General features: G+C 45.3%; 1 protein-coding gene across 2 annotated transcripts; it reads right to left on the bottom strand.

Annotated features, from left to right (window-relative positions):
* Positions 1 to 2,078: 2,078 nt before the first annotated feature.
* Positions 2,079 to 18,190, bottom strand: LOC119456293 (uncharacterized). Of its 2 annotated transcripts, none has more exons than XM_037717986.2 (7): positions 17,849 to 18,190; positions 12,912 to 13,141; positions 11,383 to 11,502; positions 10,673 to 10,848; positions 8,476 to 8,635; positions 4,818 to 4,967; positions 2,079 to 2,638 (listed from the first exon to the last, which is right to left on the bottom strand). In XM_037717986.2, the coding sequence occupies exons 2-7, from the start codon at positions 13,127 to 13,129 to the stop codon at positions 2,239 to 2,241; spliced, it is 1,224 nt and encodes a 407-aa protein (XP_037573914.1). In that variant the 5' UTR covers positions 13,130 to 13,141; positions 17,849 to 18,190; the 3' UTR covers positions 2,079 to 2,238. The 2 variants fall into 2 exon arrangements, with proteins under 2 accessions (XP_037573914.1, XP_049525666.1); XM_049669709.1 differs by lacking the exon at positions 17,849 to 18,190 and adding an exon at positions 17,728 to 17,823.
* Between the last annotated feature and the right edge of the window lie 2,870 nt (positions 18,191 to 21,060).

A 21,060-nucleotide genomic window follows, 5' to 3' on the forward strand; every position in this document is an offset into this window, starting at 1 on the left:
CACTGGTTATCCATCCTACGAAAAAAAATATGTGGATAGCCGCAAATTCTAAAAACGAATTTTCAAAAAAATCATACGTGCTAAGATTCACCCTGCTATATAGATGATAACCATGAGCAAGAAGATGCATGACAAACACAGCAAATATTTATGGTCGAGCTACGAGGGTTCTGATATTCTCGCGAACAATAAATTTGGTCAAACGCGGGCAGCGGTAAACTTAACTGGCGACATGCACAAACCTATCCCAACGTGATCCATGTCTCAATCAAAATTATATATCTCACCGGTTGCCCTCCTCATCTTCAGGAATACCCCGACGCAGTTGCATCGGGGCTGTGAAACCACGGCAGAAACGCAGCCGACAGTGTTTCAACATATGGTGTGTCGCTGCTTATGACGCGTGCGTACCATCTGGTGCCCTCTTTTGAATTTGGGTCAAGCTTTCCTTGAACGTTCGCATGCAAAACATTCTAACGAAAGCATCCGGCAGTGGCGCCACGTTTCGGGCGCTGAAACTGGAGCAACGGACACACACAGTCATCTGGAAGCGTCATCAAAGATAATGGCGTGTGGACCCTATAATATTTGAGGAGTGTCAGCGGCAGTAAGCTACAAGTCAGTTCCACGACGTCTCTCCTACTGTATCCGGAAGCTACTCGTATATCAAGGTAGCCTTGATTCCTTGAGGGAGCATATACAAAGGTTAATTGGCCAGTTGCCAGCAAACGACATAACACCTGCGCCTATAGAATGTTCCACAGCCTACGCCAAGGTTATTAGTGTCACTGGGTAACACTCCTAGAGCGGCATTACAAATACGTGTACATAAATGCCCAAGAACGTAGGTGGAGAGGCCGCCGTCGCTGTAGCTGAGCTAGTACATAGCACGTGTCATTCAGAGGTCATGCGTTCGGCTCCAATCAGCGGCAAGACTCATGTTCATTAACATTTCATTTTCTTTTTTATAAAAAAATATCCCATTATCGTAACTTAAGCATAAGACATCCATGATTATTTCTGAGTTCATTAAATATAAGAGTCGTTCATTTTTCCTATGCTTTCTTTAACTCCAATGTCTGTTGCCTGCGAGAATACAGTAGTCCACAAAAGTTACTACATCGCATTACTACATCGCAGTGTGGTACTGGCCTGTATTCAAGAAGGTATAATGAAAGGCAGTGAAAGCAGGTTTGAGGAGCATGAATCAGAAAATTTGCAATAAAAACATGCATAGTGCATGAAAACTGGGAATCATCCTAGGATACGTTGCTTTCAGCACGCGGCAGTCACCGCCTTGCTGCCCGAAATCCAGGCTGCCGACGGCGACGCCAGCGTTGGACGCTGTAGGCTTATTAAAAAAGCCTTACTGACCTGCCCTATATTTTTGAAGGAATAAATATTTATTAAATTTTCAATGGCCCCTATTCGCAAAATACTCTGACGCTAGAAATTTACATGCCAAAATGCAAACTATTCCAGATGCTGGACATATGGGCCGTGATTTTGTAGCGATGCCTCCCACTAGACTCTACGCCACTCTTATCCTCCACCGTTCACGGCCAGCAGATCCCGTTTACGCGGGCGGAGTGTCACTCTGGCCACTGATGAAGCGCCAAAAGGAATAATATCGGATAAGGCATCGCTACAATATCGCAGCCATTATTAGTGAAGGCCGCCAGCCAATGGCCTGACAAAACCATGTGCCTGACAACGAGAAGCCCTCATAAGGATGCCCTACACACAAATCATTCTTTCACGCAGAAGTATTAAGACCAAAGGTAGAAATCCAAACTATAGGATTTCAAAAGCAGCGCTTCCACAAAACGCGGTGGCGTTTCTTCGTGAACCCATCGCCTGCGTCTTGCATCAATGATCACGTGTAGATTCTTCTAATCCAAAAGTGGCTTATAAGAAAGTATTCGCTCTCCACCATTCAACAAAGCTTCGCATGCAGAAACTACCATATATTAAGTTCATTTTATTTTTCATACTCCTCTCATTTTTTTCACGACATATTCATTGCATCTCCTTGCCCTGTACTGTCAGCCACTGCTAAGCTAAGCGCGCATCCGAAGTTCTTTTCACAGTTAGTAGCGACTCTTGTAGCGGTGACAGTGCACAACTACGTAGCCCATACCAGCCAGGCCATTACGAGGCTGCTGCGTTGCGTAGTTAGCAGCTAAGTGGCCAATAACAAAGCACCACAGTTATAATTCACAGTGTGCGCCCATACTTTCACCCAACCACGTTAAGGCCTCCAAGGTTCAACCCTGTAGGCCTCGACCGTCCGGACGAACGCGGAGCCGCGGGCCTCGGCGTCGTCTCCTCGAAGACGGGCTCCTCAGTTGCATCGAGGCTATAGTCAGCAGGGTCCAGCTTCTGCCAGTTGTCGGGTTCCGCATCCTCAATGGGCTCTTCTTCTGGTTCTTCCTCGGGTTCCTCCGTGGTGACCGGCACAGAGGCGCCGTCCTGCCCTGGGCTCGGGCTGACGGGCTTCACCTTGTTGGCCTGCGCCTTTTTGCGGGCCACGTAATCCTTCCAGAAGTTCGGAGGCGAGAACGTCTGCCATTCCTTGGGTTGGGCCGGGTCAAGCTTGTACTCTTTGCACTTTTCGGTTACTAGAGGGATGTAGAACCTGCGAAAAATAGAACACAATGCAGTTTCCTACCAATACAGAAACGTAACGCGCAGGCAATACCACACTGTTTCTTCACTATAGCGAATAATCGTCAGGAAATTAGCGGCCAATTTTATATAGATTTTCGTACGCTGGAGTGGGCTTCGCCGGAGAAGTAACCTGCTTTTTGTGATAGTGTACAAAGTATTAGAAAAATCTGCCGCCAGACAGTTCTTCCGAATGAAGACATTTGTAAGTTCTCGTCAAAAGTCATAATTCAGAACGCTTCTTGTAGGCCCCGTCGCCACACAATACATCCTGTGAATTTTGGAACCACAGGTTCTTCTCTTCAGCCTATTTATGTCCAATGCAGGACGAATGCCTCTCCCGACGATCTTCAATTACTTACGTCAGCTGACTCCACCAGCATCCGCAAACTTCCTCACCACACCACCTTACCCTTAGCCGTTCTCAAACGCGTTTCTTTTCCCGTGGCACCAAGCCGTTACTCCAACTGGCTACCTCCTAATTTCACTGCGCAATATTTGACCTGCCAAACTACATTACCTGCACTTAATCTCAACTACAATATGAGCTACACAAATTTGATAGATCACTCACACCGGCATGTTCCTGTCTCTTAAAGCTATACTATCATGTTTCGTTCCGTTGACCATTGCAAGCCGTTGGCGTTTTCTCAAGCTTGATTTCTTATCTGCCAGGTTCATACACATAGGTTACTACAGCGGTAGAGCGCAATGACTACATTTTTCTTTTGAGGGGCAACGGCAAACTGTCTTGGGAATGTCAGGACTTGGCCGTATCGGCAATATGTGCTCCAAGCCCCTTTTTATCAGTCTATAAACTTCATTTCATGATTTGCGTGTCCCCGCTCCTCTCTTTGTGGCTCTCTCGGCCTAGGTAAATATAAGCTTCGCAGCTCCTAGAGGCCGAATGCGTATCACGAACGCTTGCTTTCTTGCCAGGTGATTGAACATGGACTTCTGACGGTCACTAATACTCTTAACTTGACTACTGTACTCATTTTCTGCAAGCGATGGCTGGCAGAGAGCAACATACACTAGAAATGAAGGCGTGCCGGTCAAGTGATCGGCATTAAATTATTATTAGCGGTTAGAGACAGAAAACACACAATCAGCCGGTATAGCTTCTCAACCTACGCATGTTTAGATTAGCTTTCTAAGATCTAATATTTCATATAAAGTATCCAATTAGTGAAATTTTGCAGCTATTCGCGCTGTCCCTAATCGCGAGGCATATACTGGTGACTGTACACCACTCTGATACCTACGCATATTCGTTAAGCAAGGGTCGGTTTTGTTGATCGCAACATGAATTGTTCTGATTCCCCTTCTTTTTACTCATTCATTTTTTTTTTCTTGAATTGTTACCACGCATCAGCCTCCCCGCACCCCTTTACACACAAAAAAAAGAGTTCTTATGCTAGAGCTGTTCTGAGAGGACGGGCCAGTCAATTGTCATGTTGGACATGTTATTAGCGAAGGAGATCAACCATTGGAAAATTGTTCTTACAAGAAAAACGCTTCGTCAGTTCGACTCCTCATCCTTAAAGCGCAAGAAATTTTGCGCGCTTTATATTTTCCAGCCATACTCCAAGGAAAAGAATCTAAGAAGCCATGAACAGCCAAACAAAACTGATTTATAGGCAAGAGTGCTTTCTGCAAGTAACACGTGGACGGACGCGAGCGAAGAGAAAGAGAGGCACGTAGCTATCCCATCTTTGTGCTTGTCTTGCCTGCGCTACCTAGAAATAATCATGCAATACCCGCCGCGGTGGCTTAGCGGCTATGGTGTTGCGCTGCTAAGCACGAAGTCGGATGATCAAATCCCGGCCGCAGCGGCCGCATTTCGATGGGGGCGAAATGCAAGAACGCCCATGTCCCGTGCATTGAGGGCACGTTAAAGATTCCCTCGTGGTAAAAGGTAATCTGGAGTCCCCCACTGCAACGTGGCTAATAATCAAATGATGGTTTTGGCACGCAAAACCCCAGAATTCTATTCAAGAATCATGCACTATCAACTCACACAAACCACTACACTTGTCATGAAAGAAAAGTTTTAACAGCCCATTGGTACTGCAAGCTGCATGCAGCTTTCAGTACAAGCATCGTACAAATTACACAGCCTCGCTAGACTCCTGTTCAAGTATACTTACGCATTGTTCTGGACACACTTCTTGGGAAATGTGTAGTCAAAGCAATTGGTCCGCAGAATGTTGAAGAATATCTTTCCCACAGCCACTGACGGAACACTGCTGTCATTCAGAAGGCAGCCGTAGAATTTTCGGTCATCCTTGCAGTGAGTCCTGCAACAAAAGCAAATTCTAATTGTCATATAACATATATATGAAAGCAATAACAGAAACAAAATAACACATCAAAACGTTCTCTGCAAGCTATCTCGAATAAGGAAACACTGACTGCTGATGCTTCGAACCTAACCTATTGGTCGTAGTCTAACCAAAACAGTCGACGTAAGTTAAGCGACCATAAGCTTATATATTACGACATACATACATATTGAACGTTGCATGTACTATTATGAGCAATATGAAAGGGAACACAGGAACGCGTGGCAAACAGCCTCGAAACAGACTTGGGGCGACACGCGGATGGCGCTGTGAAATACAAAGGGGGAAAAGAGGGTGCTCTTCCACTAACTGTTGGCACTCCCACCACGCTGGCATTTCTACAAAGCAGCAGCTTACGTCATTTCACCGATATTATTGTATCGTCCGACAGCCGATAAGACGGTAATCGTCGCAGTGACTTACACCGATTCATTTTCTTTTCTTTCATTCACTCTTTTTTTTTTTTCGTCGAGCAACTGCTTGATAGTATTCTTAGACCAAGCTTGCCCTGTATTTCAAACCGATTCTTTCTTTGAATCGACGCACCCAGCTGTCAGTGACGCAATATCTAACAGTGTTATCACTGTCTGCTGGCGATGCGAAGTTCCGCACTTTGCAGACGCACGGAGGGATTGCGAACAGTTGTTAGAACAGCGTCATCCTTTCCACTTTGTTTCAGACGGCGGCCGCTGCGTATCACCCATAGCTGGGTCTGAGGGTATTTTCTACGCGTTCCTGTGTTCCCTTTCATATTGCTCATAATAGTACATCAAGTTACGACCAAGCTGTGACAGAGTATAGCCAACCTTTTAAGTACCTGTAGTTTCGATTACATCGCACAGTTTCTCCGACAGTTGTTTGTCTTCCGTAATCAATCAATAGAACAAAACAAATTGCAGTAAGAACTACGCCAGCACTTAGCATCACTGTCTCTTTAAGTATGTAATAGCATACCGAAATTTTGCTGACTGTGACGTCTTGACAGCTGCGCGCGTGCATCATGGGCGATCTTGCTCACTCTCATTATCAAAGAGATGTTTCATACCTAGTATCTTTTTTGTGAATAAGTGAACACTGTGATGCGATCGCGTAAGCTCAACCCATCTCGAGTTTTCTGTTAGATACCTCCAAAGTGGGTCAAGTCTGCCTATATTGTTATAAATAAATGCATGAGCAATTGTGAGATCGAACCACTGTCTTCCAGCACTGCAGCCCACTGCTCTAACCACCAGGCTACGATCACAAGCATGCTTCATCTCGTTCCAAATTCGCGCTTTGAAATGTCTGACGCCTACGTCATGTGCCAGTTTCTCGAATTCTTCCATCGTGACAGCTAGCGCTTTGAGACGTGGTGTTAGACTGCACTGCTTCCGGAATGGGCCCACATTTTAAGTACGAAGCATTTTAGGGGCCCAGGCTGTCGGCCTGTAATGTGATCTCATGTCGTCGTGGTCACGTGCAGAAACGAGTTCTCAAAACGGGGTCAAAACAAGGGCAGAATTGATCAAAACCGGTTCATTATAAACTAACACAATTCAGAATACTTTAAAAGATAGGAATAATCAAGCATTAAGCGCATTAATTAGCAGAAACTCGTGAAAATCGTTTCCCGAATGCCAGTCTGGTACCGCGCAGCGCAAGAGAGGGCGCCACCACCCCACAAGCGCTCGATTCCTTCTCACTCCAGCGCTACTCCAGCGCCCGATCAGCGCGCGCCATGTGGCAAGAGAGAACGAACACGGCTTTATAAGCAGTTGGCGTGCTCCGGAACTTCCTTTGTGCCATGGACGCCAAGCTGCAGGCGCGCATCGACCGACAACGCTGGTGCATCACTGCTTCGCACTTCCCCAGGTTTCACTTCGTGGAGCTGCATTAGCGCTGGATTTCAACTACACAAGCACAGGATTTCTTTTTTAGACTGCACTGCCTTTGGGATTGGACCACATTTTTTGTCAGCTGGTTACCAACAAAGTGCGTGAGGTCCGCCAATAATGCAATCGCATTAATAAGTTAAGGCAGAAACCATCCAACATGATTGGCCAAATTTATCTAAAGCTTAAGCACAAAATTACTACAAACGGAAATTATATTTAATTGCCGCGCGACTTGGCGCTCGAGGCACTTTGTGTGTATTCACGTGCTTCTTTCACGCTCGGAAAAACACTTTTATGCAACACGTATTGATCAACAGAAAGCTGCAGTTTTTGTGTTGCTCTACAATTTCTTATAGACACTTTTCAACTAATTATAATATTTGAGAAGTTTATTCATTAATTAAGACTAATTATGTAATTAGGCGGAATGCAAAAGTAATCTGAGTATCTCCAAGCGACGGCAAACAACGTTGCATTGGTTCTGTTTACCAACCTCACCCTTCATTAAACATGGAACATGCACATGTCCTTCGCAAAGTTCAGACTACACGCTCCTCACCCCACTAATGCTCTACAACTTCGGATGGCCTAGCACAGCTCACTGCCCCGATTGTACGGAGATAAGGGCAGATACAGAACACATCATGTACTCATGTAACACTGTCATTACCTCTGCTTATTTCCCATATAGCCTTCCCCTCCTTCCTGGAGGGCTTGGCTTCACTCGGACTCAGCGTATCATCAGCAGGTCGTAGCGGAACAAGCGCTCTTCTTTACTGGGCCTTAGTGCTGGTTTTAATAAAGCTTTTTCCTTCTCCTCCAGATACGTGGCATTTGCATATTTTGAAATCTTGGTGCATGATAGTTGGCACACCCTGTATATATAAACTGCGACAGGTAAGGCTTGGCTGCTAATAACCTGCCATATTGTAGCTGAGAAACAAACACTCTGATGTAACAAAAATCATTAAAGCGAAGATAAATGAGGATGGATAAACGGTTCCTCTGAATAGGCAAGGAGGGTGACCTCGAGGTTAACGTAATCCGCCCAGTGACGTAGACATTGGTCAGGGCGTATTCTGCAGCTATTTGATTTCTCATTGCTTACAAAGGGCGCCAGGGAACACGACGGACAAATAGGAAATTATAGTCATGATGCCTCTTTATTTGTCCGTCGTGTTCTCTGACGCCATTTGCAAGACGTAGATATCCGGCTATTGACGCTTCTTTCTGTGAGCCCTGCCTAATTTTTTTTTTCTTGGTTCTTATGAGTGATGACAAGGCAGGCATAGAAAACCTCTTCTTCTCTTAATTTGTCTTCCTCTCGTCTGCAAATGACGTGCCCATTTATGAGGCAGAATACAATATACAATACGATACACCAAGCTATACAATATCAAAGCGGCACAAACGTCAATTCAAGCTCAGTGAACACTTGCGTTCTTACAAAAGAACACCGGACCACTCTTGTATGCGTGCCAGAGCACACCAATTCATTTGATTGGCAATTTTACCCACCATTTGGTGGGTAAAACCTAGAGTAATTTGGAGAATTTCTAACATAGGTATGCTAATTTGGCATTACGCACATAGTGTAGAGGTTCGTATTCCTGATGCCGTATTTGCTCTGGAAAGCGGCGATGTTTTCTTCGGAGTGGTCGTGCTCCCGGCAACAGGCGTCAGTGGCTCTGGCAGGTCCCAGGTCGTCATAATTCTTGGCCACGTCACCGGCGCCGCACCATTTTGTGCCTGCGGTTGAGCGTTAACGGAATTAACTGATATGATAGCAAGCAATTTAGGGCACAAGTGCTTCCTAATACTGTGGATATTTACAGCGGAGTTGTTAGCACCTCGCTATAAAGATCATTGCATCGTCCGCAGCTTCGCCGAGCTGGGGGAGAGAACGCTGAGAGAGAGTGAAAGCAGAGTATAAAAATAGCATCTTGCATTGGCGCTGAGCCGTGCTCCCTCAAGGGCTGCAGAAGATAGCGCCAACCTTTCCCTTTCCCTCAAGAACCACTTACCACCACCATCTTGCACCGTAGCGGATGCGAGGTGGAGTGGAGGAGTGAGGCAGGTGGTAGTGGGACGCGTAGAGCTGCTGCCGACACCGACCGCGTTTCCCCGCATTCGCGTCGAACGCGCCCGGTGTCCGTAACTGCAGCCGATGCCTCTGCCGGAGGCTTGGCAGGTTTCGACAACTGGACACTAGTCACTTCCGAAAGACTGAAGCGAGAAATAGGGAAGCTGAAACCAAGCGTCGCAGAAGAGAGCATCCAGAGTTTAGATTGAGGGAAGCCGAGAGTTCGCGTAGGCCAAGAAATGAAGATCCGGAGGCTCGTGAACGTGGCCGGTTGAATTCATCGCGATACTACGGAGAACATCCCGAAGAAATCCTGAGCGCCAGGAAACAGAGGATACTGGAAGATCCTGGGTTGCGGGTGCTCAGGAACTTTCGCAACATGCAACGACTTGGGACTAACGGTGCTAATGGGCGCTCGCTTCTGCGGTCCTCTTTCTCGCAGTGAAAAAAGAACTGACACGACGTTTGCTTAGCAATGACTACCGTCAGGACTCCCGAGGAAGAAGCCGCTCTACTGGAGCGCCGTCGAGAAGCTGATCGTGCACGGAAGCGTCGACAGAGATCCGATCCTGAAGGATCTGATCCGATCCTGCACTGGCATGTCAAAAAAATTATGCGTGGCACTCTGCTATCGCAAACACCAGAGACCAGCGGAGATGGGGAAGCCCCGCAAAAGTTAGACTAATTGTGAGGTTTGCCACTACTTTACTAGGCTTTCCCCAGCTCCGCTCTTCTCTGGTGTTTGCGATAGCAGAGCCACGCACAATTTTTTGTGTGTAAAAGTGTAAAACTGAAATGACACTGAAACCAGTAAAAGTGAAGTTACACTGAAATTTGTTATAGCTTAATAATTAATCGCTGGATGGAACGTTATACGTTTTGGCTACCTTGTTTGGAACGCTATGAGCATGCAAACTAACCTCGCCGCCTTTTGTATATTGTAAGCAGTTTATGGGGTTGTGTAAGATAAAGGCCCGGGCCTTACTGGTTTTCTCATTCAATGTCTCTGCTTCTTTTCTACTGCTGCAGTTATCACTCAAATGTTGTCTTCAGGTTTGCTAGCATGCCTATCTTATTCATAGAATATAGTATTGTCACTTTCATAAATGACGCACACCCCTGCCTTATCTGAATTTGTGGATACAGTTGCTGCCCACATGTCACCGTAGGCACATGTATACGACTGTCCTTTTTCAAGTGAACCAACCCTTATGTAACACCCTAAAGGGGGTCTTTAAGATAATAAAGTGAGGTAATGTGATGTCTTGTCTATAAAGTACAATGCAAGCTCTCAACGAAGTCCCCATCTCTGTAAAGTACAATGCAAGCTCTCAACGAAGTCCATCAAATCTTCTGGTGGCATTTGCATGCTTCTGATAAGAGATACACTGCATACGTCACCGCTATATCATTGAAGCTCCCAAGTTACATTATGTCCTTAAGAGCTTCTGTCGGCTCTATATAGACTCTCTAGCACTCGGTCAGGCCACATCCGCTCACTGTCAGCAGCGCGCCAACATTGATTTAAGTCACCTGACTAGTGCTGCAACAGTGTGCCCACAGTGTAAAACAGCGTTCTCCCGTGAAATGGTGTAGTCGTCACGTAAATAAAATTGCGCGCCATTCATATTCGTCTGCATAGGAAACTACTCGTGGTCGAAATTTTTAGAAGGACAGTTTGAGAGTTGAAACGCATGCGTTACCTGGGAATATGAATAAACTCTTGAATATGTCGCCGATGTAGTCAAACGCAGATTTCTGCTTGCCGGCGAAATTCTCCCGTGTGCCGCATAGGTCCAGAAATTCATCCATTTCCTCGGGTGTGACCTTCGTTACCAGACTTTCTGGCAGCACTACCAGGACGCCTTCAATTAGCACCCTTGATGAGGAAAAAATGAAGGCAAATTATTTTCGAATCACTGCTCAGAAGATTCGGCGGGTGCTTGAAAAGCAGAAAACAACAAGTACGTCCCACAAAACATGCACTGAAGAAAGCATTTCAATATTGAAGATTCGATAATGCTTGTTGACAATAAAAGAAAAGTTACTATATAGGCTTCAGAAAACAACTGCCAAATTTTGGTGCTCTTGGGTCAGTGAGGCATTTTTCTGCTTCTCACCAAACAGTGAATGTCTAGAAGTACATCGCAAAATCAGATTCGTGGACACCATGAGTGTGAAATGCATTACCATTCAGAAACTGCAGTGGTGCCATTAAAGCTAAATTTTTGAATGCGTGCGCTTTTTCTTACTAGTTGCTGTTGTTTTATTTGTTTTAATGATGCAGCTTCAGTTTCGCACACTGTGTTAACTCAAAAATAGCTGCGAAGAATCGGAAAAAGATGTGTAGAGCTTTAGTGGTTGCTTTTTGAGCGGACATAACGCAGCGTGGTTTCCAATATTCGTCACTTACTTGTCACCCAGCAGGTTGCAGTCGATCACATGACCGGTAGCATTCTGAAAGATTTCAGCAAGTTTGTGTCCTCCCAAGGGCACATCGGTGATGACACGATGACGGACTCCTGGAATTGCACTGTAAAATTTAATCATCATCAGAACATGCGCCAGTGAAACAATATAGAACAATGCATCTAGCACTGGGGAAAATGAACACAACGATTGCTTTATGAACTTTCTTACCTGGACATTTCTTACGCACAAAAAAATAACTACTCTGTTTGTAAGACATTTCACCAGCCACACGTGTAACCAAGAGAAGCATCGGCGAACAGTTAATTTTGGCGTTCTAGTTGACTGCCAGATTTGAAGAACAGGAGCGCCTGACACTGCCAGGTCGAAGGCACTGAACTCAGAGAAACAACTTCTTCCGGACTCGATTTGAATGACATGTAACACTTTGGGGTCAAGAAATATTAGAAATGGTGTAGCATTGTAGTAGTCCTAAAACAAATGCTATAATAATCAAAGTGGTAAGAGACTGGCTGTAGAATAGCCCGGCCGTATAGAGTTGTGTCCCGGCAACATCACTGCAACTGAAAGAAAAATCGGCAAAGACACTTAAGACTGCTTACGTGTGCGAGTGCCAAAGCATTGCAGTTCATTCGATGACATTATAGTACATTTGGTGAAACACAAACTATAGGCACACCTTTAGTCATCCAGAACCGTGGAGCCGCCGCGGCGTCAGGGAGGAGTGCTCGTCCCGCCCCCCGGAGGCCCGGGTTAGATTCTCCCCTAGACCGAAATGTGCCAAATTTTCTTTTCAAAGCCACTAACTTCCTTTGTTTACAGGAACCTCCCTGAGGAATTTGACGTCAATCCGAGCATTTCTGACAGTGTTTTTTACTCTTTGAACCGTCGGCCATTTTTGGTACCATAGCTCGGTCACGCCGACGACGACGCCACCGGATTTTCGCATAATGGGGCATACAATACTTTCGCATTAAAAGATGAAGACTGCACCACTCCCAAGTGAGCTGTAAGAAAGCCTAGCAGTTCACTTTAGAGAACCTGATAAAACACTATCTTTACTTCAACAAAGAAAAATGCATGTTCCGCCAAGCACAAACGTTTTGGGAACATTGCAGTGAAGCGAAGACCTCCCAGCTAAACACTAGAACGAGTGGAAGGCTAAGAGACCTAGGATAAGCGTCCGTGAATAAGCTAGGGGAATTCTGGAGCATTTATCTGAGATATATATGAAAGTTATATCTCGCGTGCGCTCTTTTCTAGCTCCCCCCCTTCGTGACTGGCAAAACACGCCCCTTCGAACTGCGGGAGCCATTTCGAGGCTCGCGTGAGTAGTACGTACATTTGTGTGTGCGTGCGTAAGTGCGCCTGTGCGTGTGTCTGTTGTGCGTGCGTAATCCTCAGTATTTTCCATGTGACTTAGCCTTTTCTCACATCTTATAATCACTTATCTGTTATCATCGTTCACACCGTAGAGTTCGCCAATGAGACGAGCACAGGCCCTATACTCACTTCTCAGTCAGCTGCTTGCTGATATCCGAGGCCGAGGTGTTGGTAAGTTTTCCGAACGTCTGGTCCCAGGCGCGCGTCCCCAAGTTCACCGGGTTCAGACTGGAACCCGTGTTGGTCAGCGTGCCCAGCGGATTGGTTAGGATGCCCAGCTGCTGTGCGCTGCCCCCTCGTAACGCCAGCAGCAACAGCACGCCATGAAGGGCGTAAGGCGTCATCATTGTGGAATAAGTCTGGGCGAAAACAAGAAAAGCGGAAAGCAATAAGAGTTGCGAAAGGGCACTTGCCTTTCGCTTTCAGCTTGTGCTCGTAGTGGAATAATGAGTGACGCAACCTTGTACTTCGCGCTATGGTAAATTTTTGGCTCTGCCCAGCGCCTCTGGAAAATATTGTGAGTTCTGCCAAATTGTTTCCAGAGCCACACGCCTCTACAGGATGGCAACGTGCGCGGTGCCGAATGTGGTCAGAGCAAGCTGAAATAATAATTATTATTATCACTGAATTATTATTAGAAATGATCTTGATATCTTTCATAACTCGTTGTCATCACTCTTTTCCGAGCTTTGCCTTGTTGTGTTATAATGTCACGCATTGTTGAAGCACTCTTCTCCTTTTTCTTTTGTATTTACTTTGCGCTTTTTTGTAGGTACTCTCTTCTTTTCACAATTTTTCTTTTTATTTATTTATTTTTTAAGATGTTCCCCTGCAGTGTTTTTGTTTTTGGTTTTTAATGTATGCGTACGCCAGCACTCAGACCTTAGGGTTGTTCCTGGGCACGTTAAATAGACATGATTCATTGATTATTATTATTATTATTATTATTATTATTATTATTATTATTATTATTATTATTATTATTATTATTATTATTATTATTATTATTATTATTATTATTATTATTATTATTATTATTATTATTAGCATTGACATCATTATGGGTGGTGCCAACTTCTTGTCGCATAGTATATAGCGGCCTTCAGTCAACACAAACAGAAATGCAAATCCCATGTGCAATGTTACCGCCGTTCTCATTCAGAAGAACCTCTGACAATATGTGAAATATTTCTACACTAAATGCGAGAAATTATAAGTACTGCAGCAATTACAAAGCGTTTCGTTTTATACGCACATGTATTTGGCCCTATACTTTTGCTAATGGAGATAACCGAAAGCTACAAAAAGGCTTTCTTGTACTGAAACACAGAGTGACGTCAGCTACTCAATAATTGCTACCGCGGTGGGGGAAATGGAGCTGGGAAGTACCAAATCACAACTCTTTCTGTAAGAAGTCGATGACGCTCGCGCTGTGCGTGAAAAGCTCCTGTAGCCGTCAAGGCTACGCGTTAATGATTCCTATCCCCGTTTAGCGTTGTGCGCCGACTCCCTCATCGGCTTGTGCGCCTTATTTTGTGCATTGTTGTACATAAATACGTCTCCCTTTCCCTCTCGGTTGTGGCCCCAATTACTACAGTGCGCATACAAACACGAACCGATGAGAGTACTCTATCTCTGCTTCGACTCTTCGGCGTCAAGCAGAGATAGACATGTGTTTTAGACAGTAGTGTTTTCGCGTCAAGCGTGTCCATTTTATGTTGTGTATTGGCCTCGCTGTTGCCAATCTACAAACGCATGAACTGACACACTTTCTTCTTTTACTAGAAGAAACACAAGATGGCAGATCGATTGACGACGAACCCGTAATAACAGCGCCAACGCTGGAGGATGCCTTTAAAATACGTCAGGAATACTACAGCCTACTTAATTCCTGCTTAAAAATTAAAGGCAATTTAAGCACCACAGTCATCGTGGTTTCGCACTGCCACATTGCAGTAACCGAAAGCAAGCGCAGTTTTTGGTGTATTGCCTCGTCTCTCGCCTCCCCTAAAGGATGAGATCGTAGAAACCGAGTTTACTCGTCATTTATTTTTTATGTTCCGACACCTTTCGCTGATATTGTCGCATTGTAATGTCGAATTGTACGGAGCGCAACTCGTGTAACAGCTTCCACTGATATCGTAATCGCTTAAGAATTCTGTGTGGAAATAGAACACCTCTTAAACGAGCACTACGCCGCCACGTGTGCTGGCTATGAAAGATGCTGTAGGCCTATTACTAAATTATAACCTTGGGCGAGAATCATGCCAACGTCGCAATTATTGGCGAAAGTGGAAGCGAGAGAACGCGTTGAGGTTAACCCTTGTCTGTTCATGTTTAATTTTAGCGCGACATCACTTTAAGGACTACGCAGAGATGTCAATAGACACTGTCGAGCAAGAGTCCTATTTAGTTAGAGTATAAGAAGTGCATTAGACAAGTTCGACTTACCAGGAATGATTAACCAGTTCTGCAGGAAAACGCAATGATTCTTGAATGATTAGACGTATCTCCACAAGAGCATACGTTGTACAAAGGTGCACTTCTTACTGGTTGCCAGGACCGATTTCGCTGAATTAATCTATAAGATCAAAAACCTTGAAAGGAATTTGCTAGAAGGCACAAGTACAGGCAAAAGCTTGAAGCTTGCACTTCTAAATTGAAACGGAGGAAAGGATGCGATGGAAAAACTGAGAACAGCCTTCTTAGCTCCACGACTTTTTTAACGATGACAGAACGTGCCAAACCCGTACGACCGGCCAGAAGGTTAGTGACAAGGATAGCTCATTTTCAAAAAGCTGTTACAGCGGTCAGTACCTGCTAGCTGCCATCTGTCCTTAGGAAATTTCCACACAGAGCACGCAGCAGTTGCAGCACTCGGTGTCGTTTTTTTTTTTTTTCGATAACAGGTGAACGTTTTCTCTCAGTGCCGAAGGAAAACAATAGTAGAATGGATGGCGGCGAAAACAAAAGCATGGCGGTCAGTTTTGAACACTTCTCACATTGGGCCAGGAGTGATGACACGTTTTTCAATGTAAATTAAACCGATCGTTAGATGCCACGTATTACGACCGCAGGGTGTCAACGTTTCTCGATGTTCTTCAATTGGCAGCATTTGCACCATTTCGTTCTTTCCTTCTTTTCTTTCTTCTTTATGAGGATGGTGAATGCTATAATAAATATACAGTGACAACGTACTCTAGATTTATGTTTTTAGGATCACCGGATACATCAGGTTTTGAGTACATGTACATATGACTGCGTAGAGCAGATTGGCAAGTATGTCTCCCAGCATTATTTTGAATGTCCCATAACGCGCAATTTGCTCACGTCATTTGACGAAGCGAAAGGAATAATGACATCCATAGTGCCATTTTCTAACCTGTTTAAAACATTGTGATGCATCAAAGAGTTCCAGGCGGTCTACGTAAAACACGTCCTTGCGCTCCCTAAAGATGCCGCATAAAACACCCTGATACAGTGCATCATCTGAAATAATTTCTATTATCCACGATGTTTTCGTGTTACTGAAAAAAAGCTAATAATTGTTGCGCAATGGCAGCGAGTTATTTTCTCGGAGGGATGAAAAATTGCCATCATCATCATCAGTCTATTTTTATGTCCACTGCAGGACGATGGCCTCTCCCTGCGAACTCCAATTACCCATGTCCTGCGCTAGCTGATTCTCCCAATTTCCACCTGCAAATTTCCTAATTTCATCACCCCATTTAGTTTTCTGCCGTCATCGACTGCGCTTCCCTTCTCTTTGCACCCATTCTGTAACTCTAATGGCCCACCGGTTATCCACCCTACGCAGAACATGGCCTGCCCAGCTCCATTTTGTTTTCTTAATGTCAATCAGAATATCGGCTATCCCCAATTTGCTCTCTGATCCACACCGCACTATTTCTGTCGCTTGACGTTACACTTATTATTTGTCGTTCCATCGCTCTTTGTGCGGTCATGGTTCTCGAGCTTCTTTATTAACCTCCAAGTTTCTGCCCCACGTGTTAGCAGAGGTAGAATGCAATGATTGTACACTTTTCTTTTCAACGACAGTGGTAAGCTTCCAGTCAGGATTTAGCAATGCCTGCCGTATGTACTCTAACAAATTTTTATTCTTCTATAACTTTACTTCTTTGATCAGGGTGTCCTGTCAGTAATTGCTGTATGATTGTTTAATTACTTTCGTATGCACCAGTCACATCAGTTCAAATCACAGCAACGCCAATACATCTCTCATGTTGTCGTATGTTCGACACTGGAAAAAATAAAGAAAAGGAAGAATATGGATATAGTAAAAAGGCAAGTATGCAGCAGAAAATGATGAAGCATGCTACTAACGAACATGTAGGTTACTAATGTACGTTTTACTGATGTACAGTTACAGACATTGTTAGGAGCTTTCACACTTTCTCTTCAGCATCGGTCAGTGCAAAACTGAACTATCACGCCTTCTGAATCGAACCAGAAATTAGCATTATTCAGACACACACAAAACTATTGTTCTCCACAAAGCGTGACCTAATTTGCTTATGACGCTGCTGTAGGCAACAGACATCGTACGCGCGCATAACAACCAAATGTTACCCGCCGTGGTTGCTTAGTGGCTATGGTGTTGGGCTGCTAGGCACGAGGTCGCGGGATCTAATCTCGGCCACGGCGGCCCGCATTTCGATGACGGCGAAATGCGAAACGCCCGTGTACTTAGATTTAGGTGCACGTTAAAGAACCCCAGGTGGTCCAAATTATTCCGGAGTCCAGCACTACGGCGTGCCTCGTAATCAGATCGTGGTTTTGGCACGTAAAACTCCATAATTTGACAATCAAATGCTTCCGGGAAACATTCTTCCACTGGGTACTTCAGAGGCACCTTTTATGACGTATTTCCTGTTCATTTGGCTGAATTGAGTAAATTGTCATACAGTTCTAAGCACGTCGTTACCTACAGAGTCCACCTTTATATTTCCATTTCACACTTGTCCACGCCGCACCGTCACCCACTCTGGGCCTGCTGGGCCGTCACCAAGCCTGAGTGAGCGTAACAGACGAGAGAAACAACTTACCTCGGCCTTCAGTCGCTGCTACTGCACTACTTTCCCGCGAAGCCTGAGACGAATGCGCAGAACTTAAATTGGGCCACGACAACGATGGCCTCCGATGGCGACCCGACAGCGGCGATGACCCGCGGTCTCAGATTCCACCGGCGGCTACCACACACGTGGTGCGAGATATAAGGAAGATGAACCGCAGTCGTCCCCGAGACAGATCCGTCTCGACCGACTCAGCTGAACAGAATCGTGCGTACGTCAGTTCTTGATATCTTCTTTCATACGTCGCAGCAACTTAATCTTTTTTTTTTCTATTCCTTTCCATTTTTTTTTTTCGCAACTCCTGCTGCCTACCCGTATACGCTTGTCTCGTCCAAGCAAGCTGCCGTACAAAAACCCTCGCTCTGTAGCGACACCTCCGTCACGTGGCAGCAGCTGCTGCGCAAGAAAGAAGGCATCGAGAATGCTTCAGGAAAGGAGGATTCCCAGTCTTACGAGCCTTACCTTACAGATGAGAGCTTTCGCAAAAACAAAGAAAAGCTAGAAAGAGCGAGAATAAATGACGGCAGAGAGTGGGGGAAAATTGGCGATTGGAGAATGAAAACACGTTCCCGTGTTGCGCGAGCACCCAAATCGCACCGCTTGGCTTACGTTTGCCGGTCCGCGAATTACCCCGGCGCACCTACCCCCTCTCCTTGACGCTACCGCACGAGGCCGGATTGTATTTTTTGTTTGCCAGAAACGCCACCGTTTCGTGGCGCTTCACGGATCTGTCCTTGTAACCGGCGGCAAGTTATTGCTCGTCGCGTCGAAGTACGTGCAAGCGGCGCTAGCGCCTGTCTTGGTCCGCCACCTCCAACAGCGAACGGATTGCACGAGGGCTCTCCGAGAGGTGCTTCGCTTTCCTCAAGGTTGCATATAAATGACCATCCTTCTTTCTCTCGTCTGCTGAAGGTGTACCGACAACGAGCCTTTAAGCCACCACTCTCTCTGCTGAGAGTGGGGCCTCAGCCTCTCCAATACGTCTCCCCCCTCCTCCTTCATTATCTTTCCCTTTTTTTTCTCGTAACTTTTACTGCCACTTCGGGCAATACTTCGACACGCAATGCCGACGACGTGCCCTTTACTGTGTGTCATCACGCAACGATTGTAACGCAAACGTGTTTGGGAAGGGCGATTGCGCTCACTGTTCAACTGCGATAAGAAAGAAAGCGGCTCAGTACAGCCCCCCCCATACGACCGCTAAGGAGGAAGTCTTTCAGGTTCCTCGACATGCGACACATTTATCACCCTTGTTTAGACTGCAGTGTGCCGACTTCCCTCGCGAGTTCTTCGCAGAGCGAGTAAGAAGTGTCCACACAAAGACGTGACCTCGCCTTGTTATTTAGACACTGGTGACGTTACTCCGGTAATAAACTGGTTTCCGCTTTGCAGAAAGGATACCAACCATTCTCTGTGCTCCAATTTTGATATCTTTAAGAGTTGAAATGGAGGCAGAAGATCGCACACACGCGTTTTCCTAATGAAAAAGAGGTGCGGCCTTGTGCACCAACTGCTTATGAATTCCCCGTAGGTTCTACCAAAAAATAAGTCTGTAAGGTCAGGAACTCAACCGCTCGTCAGAATTGCCACGCATTGACAGGACTTGAGTAAATGTCTAGAAAAGAAAGCAAATATCGTCGAACACGCAGCTCGTCTGCCACGTATTATAGATAGCGACGCAAGCTACCCGGCGCGCTGCAGGAAAACCTGGTACTAAGAATTCACCGAAGTAGTGATCACGACCGCACGTGCTAAGTTAATAGTCGACTGCCCTAAATATAGCCACGTCCCACAGGCGAAACATTAGTAATGCCTCCATTTATAGCTCTCATGTTTCAAAATGGGGTAGAAGGTACAAAACGCTTGGAAATAATTAAGTTTCCGGCTCCCTGAGGCATTGGTTTCGTATCGATACCGGTGCTTCATGACCATACTAAAGGTACCTGTTGATCTCTGGTATTTTTTGTAGGAGAACCAACTAGCCTTGCTGAGTTTTACGTAATCTATTAGGTAGCTTCAAACTATACTTATTCATTACATTAAAGCTGGGTCTTTCAGCTTGCTTCTGGTTCTCTAAACAGGGCGGCCGCCAGGTGTGTGTACAAGTATTTTTGCTTTGGCCAGCAGTTACAATTTCCTTATTTTTATCACTTCAGGGTCACCGCCAAATTTCACACACGTCCTTTCAGTAATTAGCCAAGAAAATTTTTTACCTTATAGACGATTTATATTCGATTGATGGGCGCCGCCATCTTGGGTATTACACAAACAATTTCTTAGTTTTATGAGAAGTTAAGTCACGTACGTAACATGGTAATGAAACGCTGAATGCATTTATAGAACTGTTCTCATGCTTGCGAATTGACTGTAGTACCGTAAACTTCGTTGTTAAACACAGAAAACAGAAACGCTATCAGCCCAATATGGCGGCACCTAAACGCTTCCGTAAGATAGTGTATACATATACAGAAATCAAACATATTTTCTTATTTCATGAACTTCAGTTCCACAAAAGTGTAAATAGTTGAATTTTCAAGACATGTCTTCTTTTCAATCCTCCACTCTGTCCTTTCATTCCCCTTCACCTCTTAAAAGCAAGGAACAGTGATAAACTCAACAGTGTGTCAAAACGAGAAGATACGTTGCAGCCACTAAGGTACCGTAGAGTACTGTCACCTCATACTTGTCTAAAGAGCGGAAAATGTGCGGTACTTAATTCCAAAGTGCATTCTACCCCCCGCCGCTGTATTGCAGTGGCTATGGCGTTGCGTTGCTAAGCTCGAGGTTGGAGGTTCGACCCCAGGCCACAGCGGCCACTCTCTGATGAGAGCGGACTGCAAAAACGCACACGCACCGTGCATTTGGTTCATATTAAATGACCCCATGTAGCCAAAATTAATTGGTAGTCCTCCAGTACAGCGTGCCTCATAATCGTACAGTGGTTCTGGCACGTAAAACCGCGAAATTTATTGAATTTTAGCGCATTCTACTAGAAGGCGCCTAGTTCGAGTACTGAATCTACAGCGCGTGCCCTGCATTACATTGCTTTGCATAGCTCGAACTTATCAGTTGGCCTACCCTACCGTAATGGAGCCCTGTAACCGGCTATGCAGCCACAGGAAATGTTATCGCCATGTTTGCCCTGCGGTCGTCAACTTCGCCGATCCGGCTTAGAGGTTCCGGCT

This window comes from Dermacentor silvarum, chromosome 6 (genome assembly GCF_013339745.2).
Source record: "Dermacentor silvarum isolate Dsil-2018 chromosome 6, BIME_Dsil_1.4, whole genome shotgun sequence".
NCBI classification, from domain to species: domain Eukaryota; kingdom Metazoa; phylum Arthropoda; class Arachnida; order Ixodida; family Ixodidae; genus Dermacentor; species Dermacentor silvarum.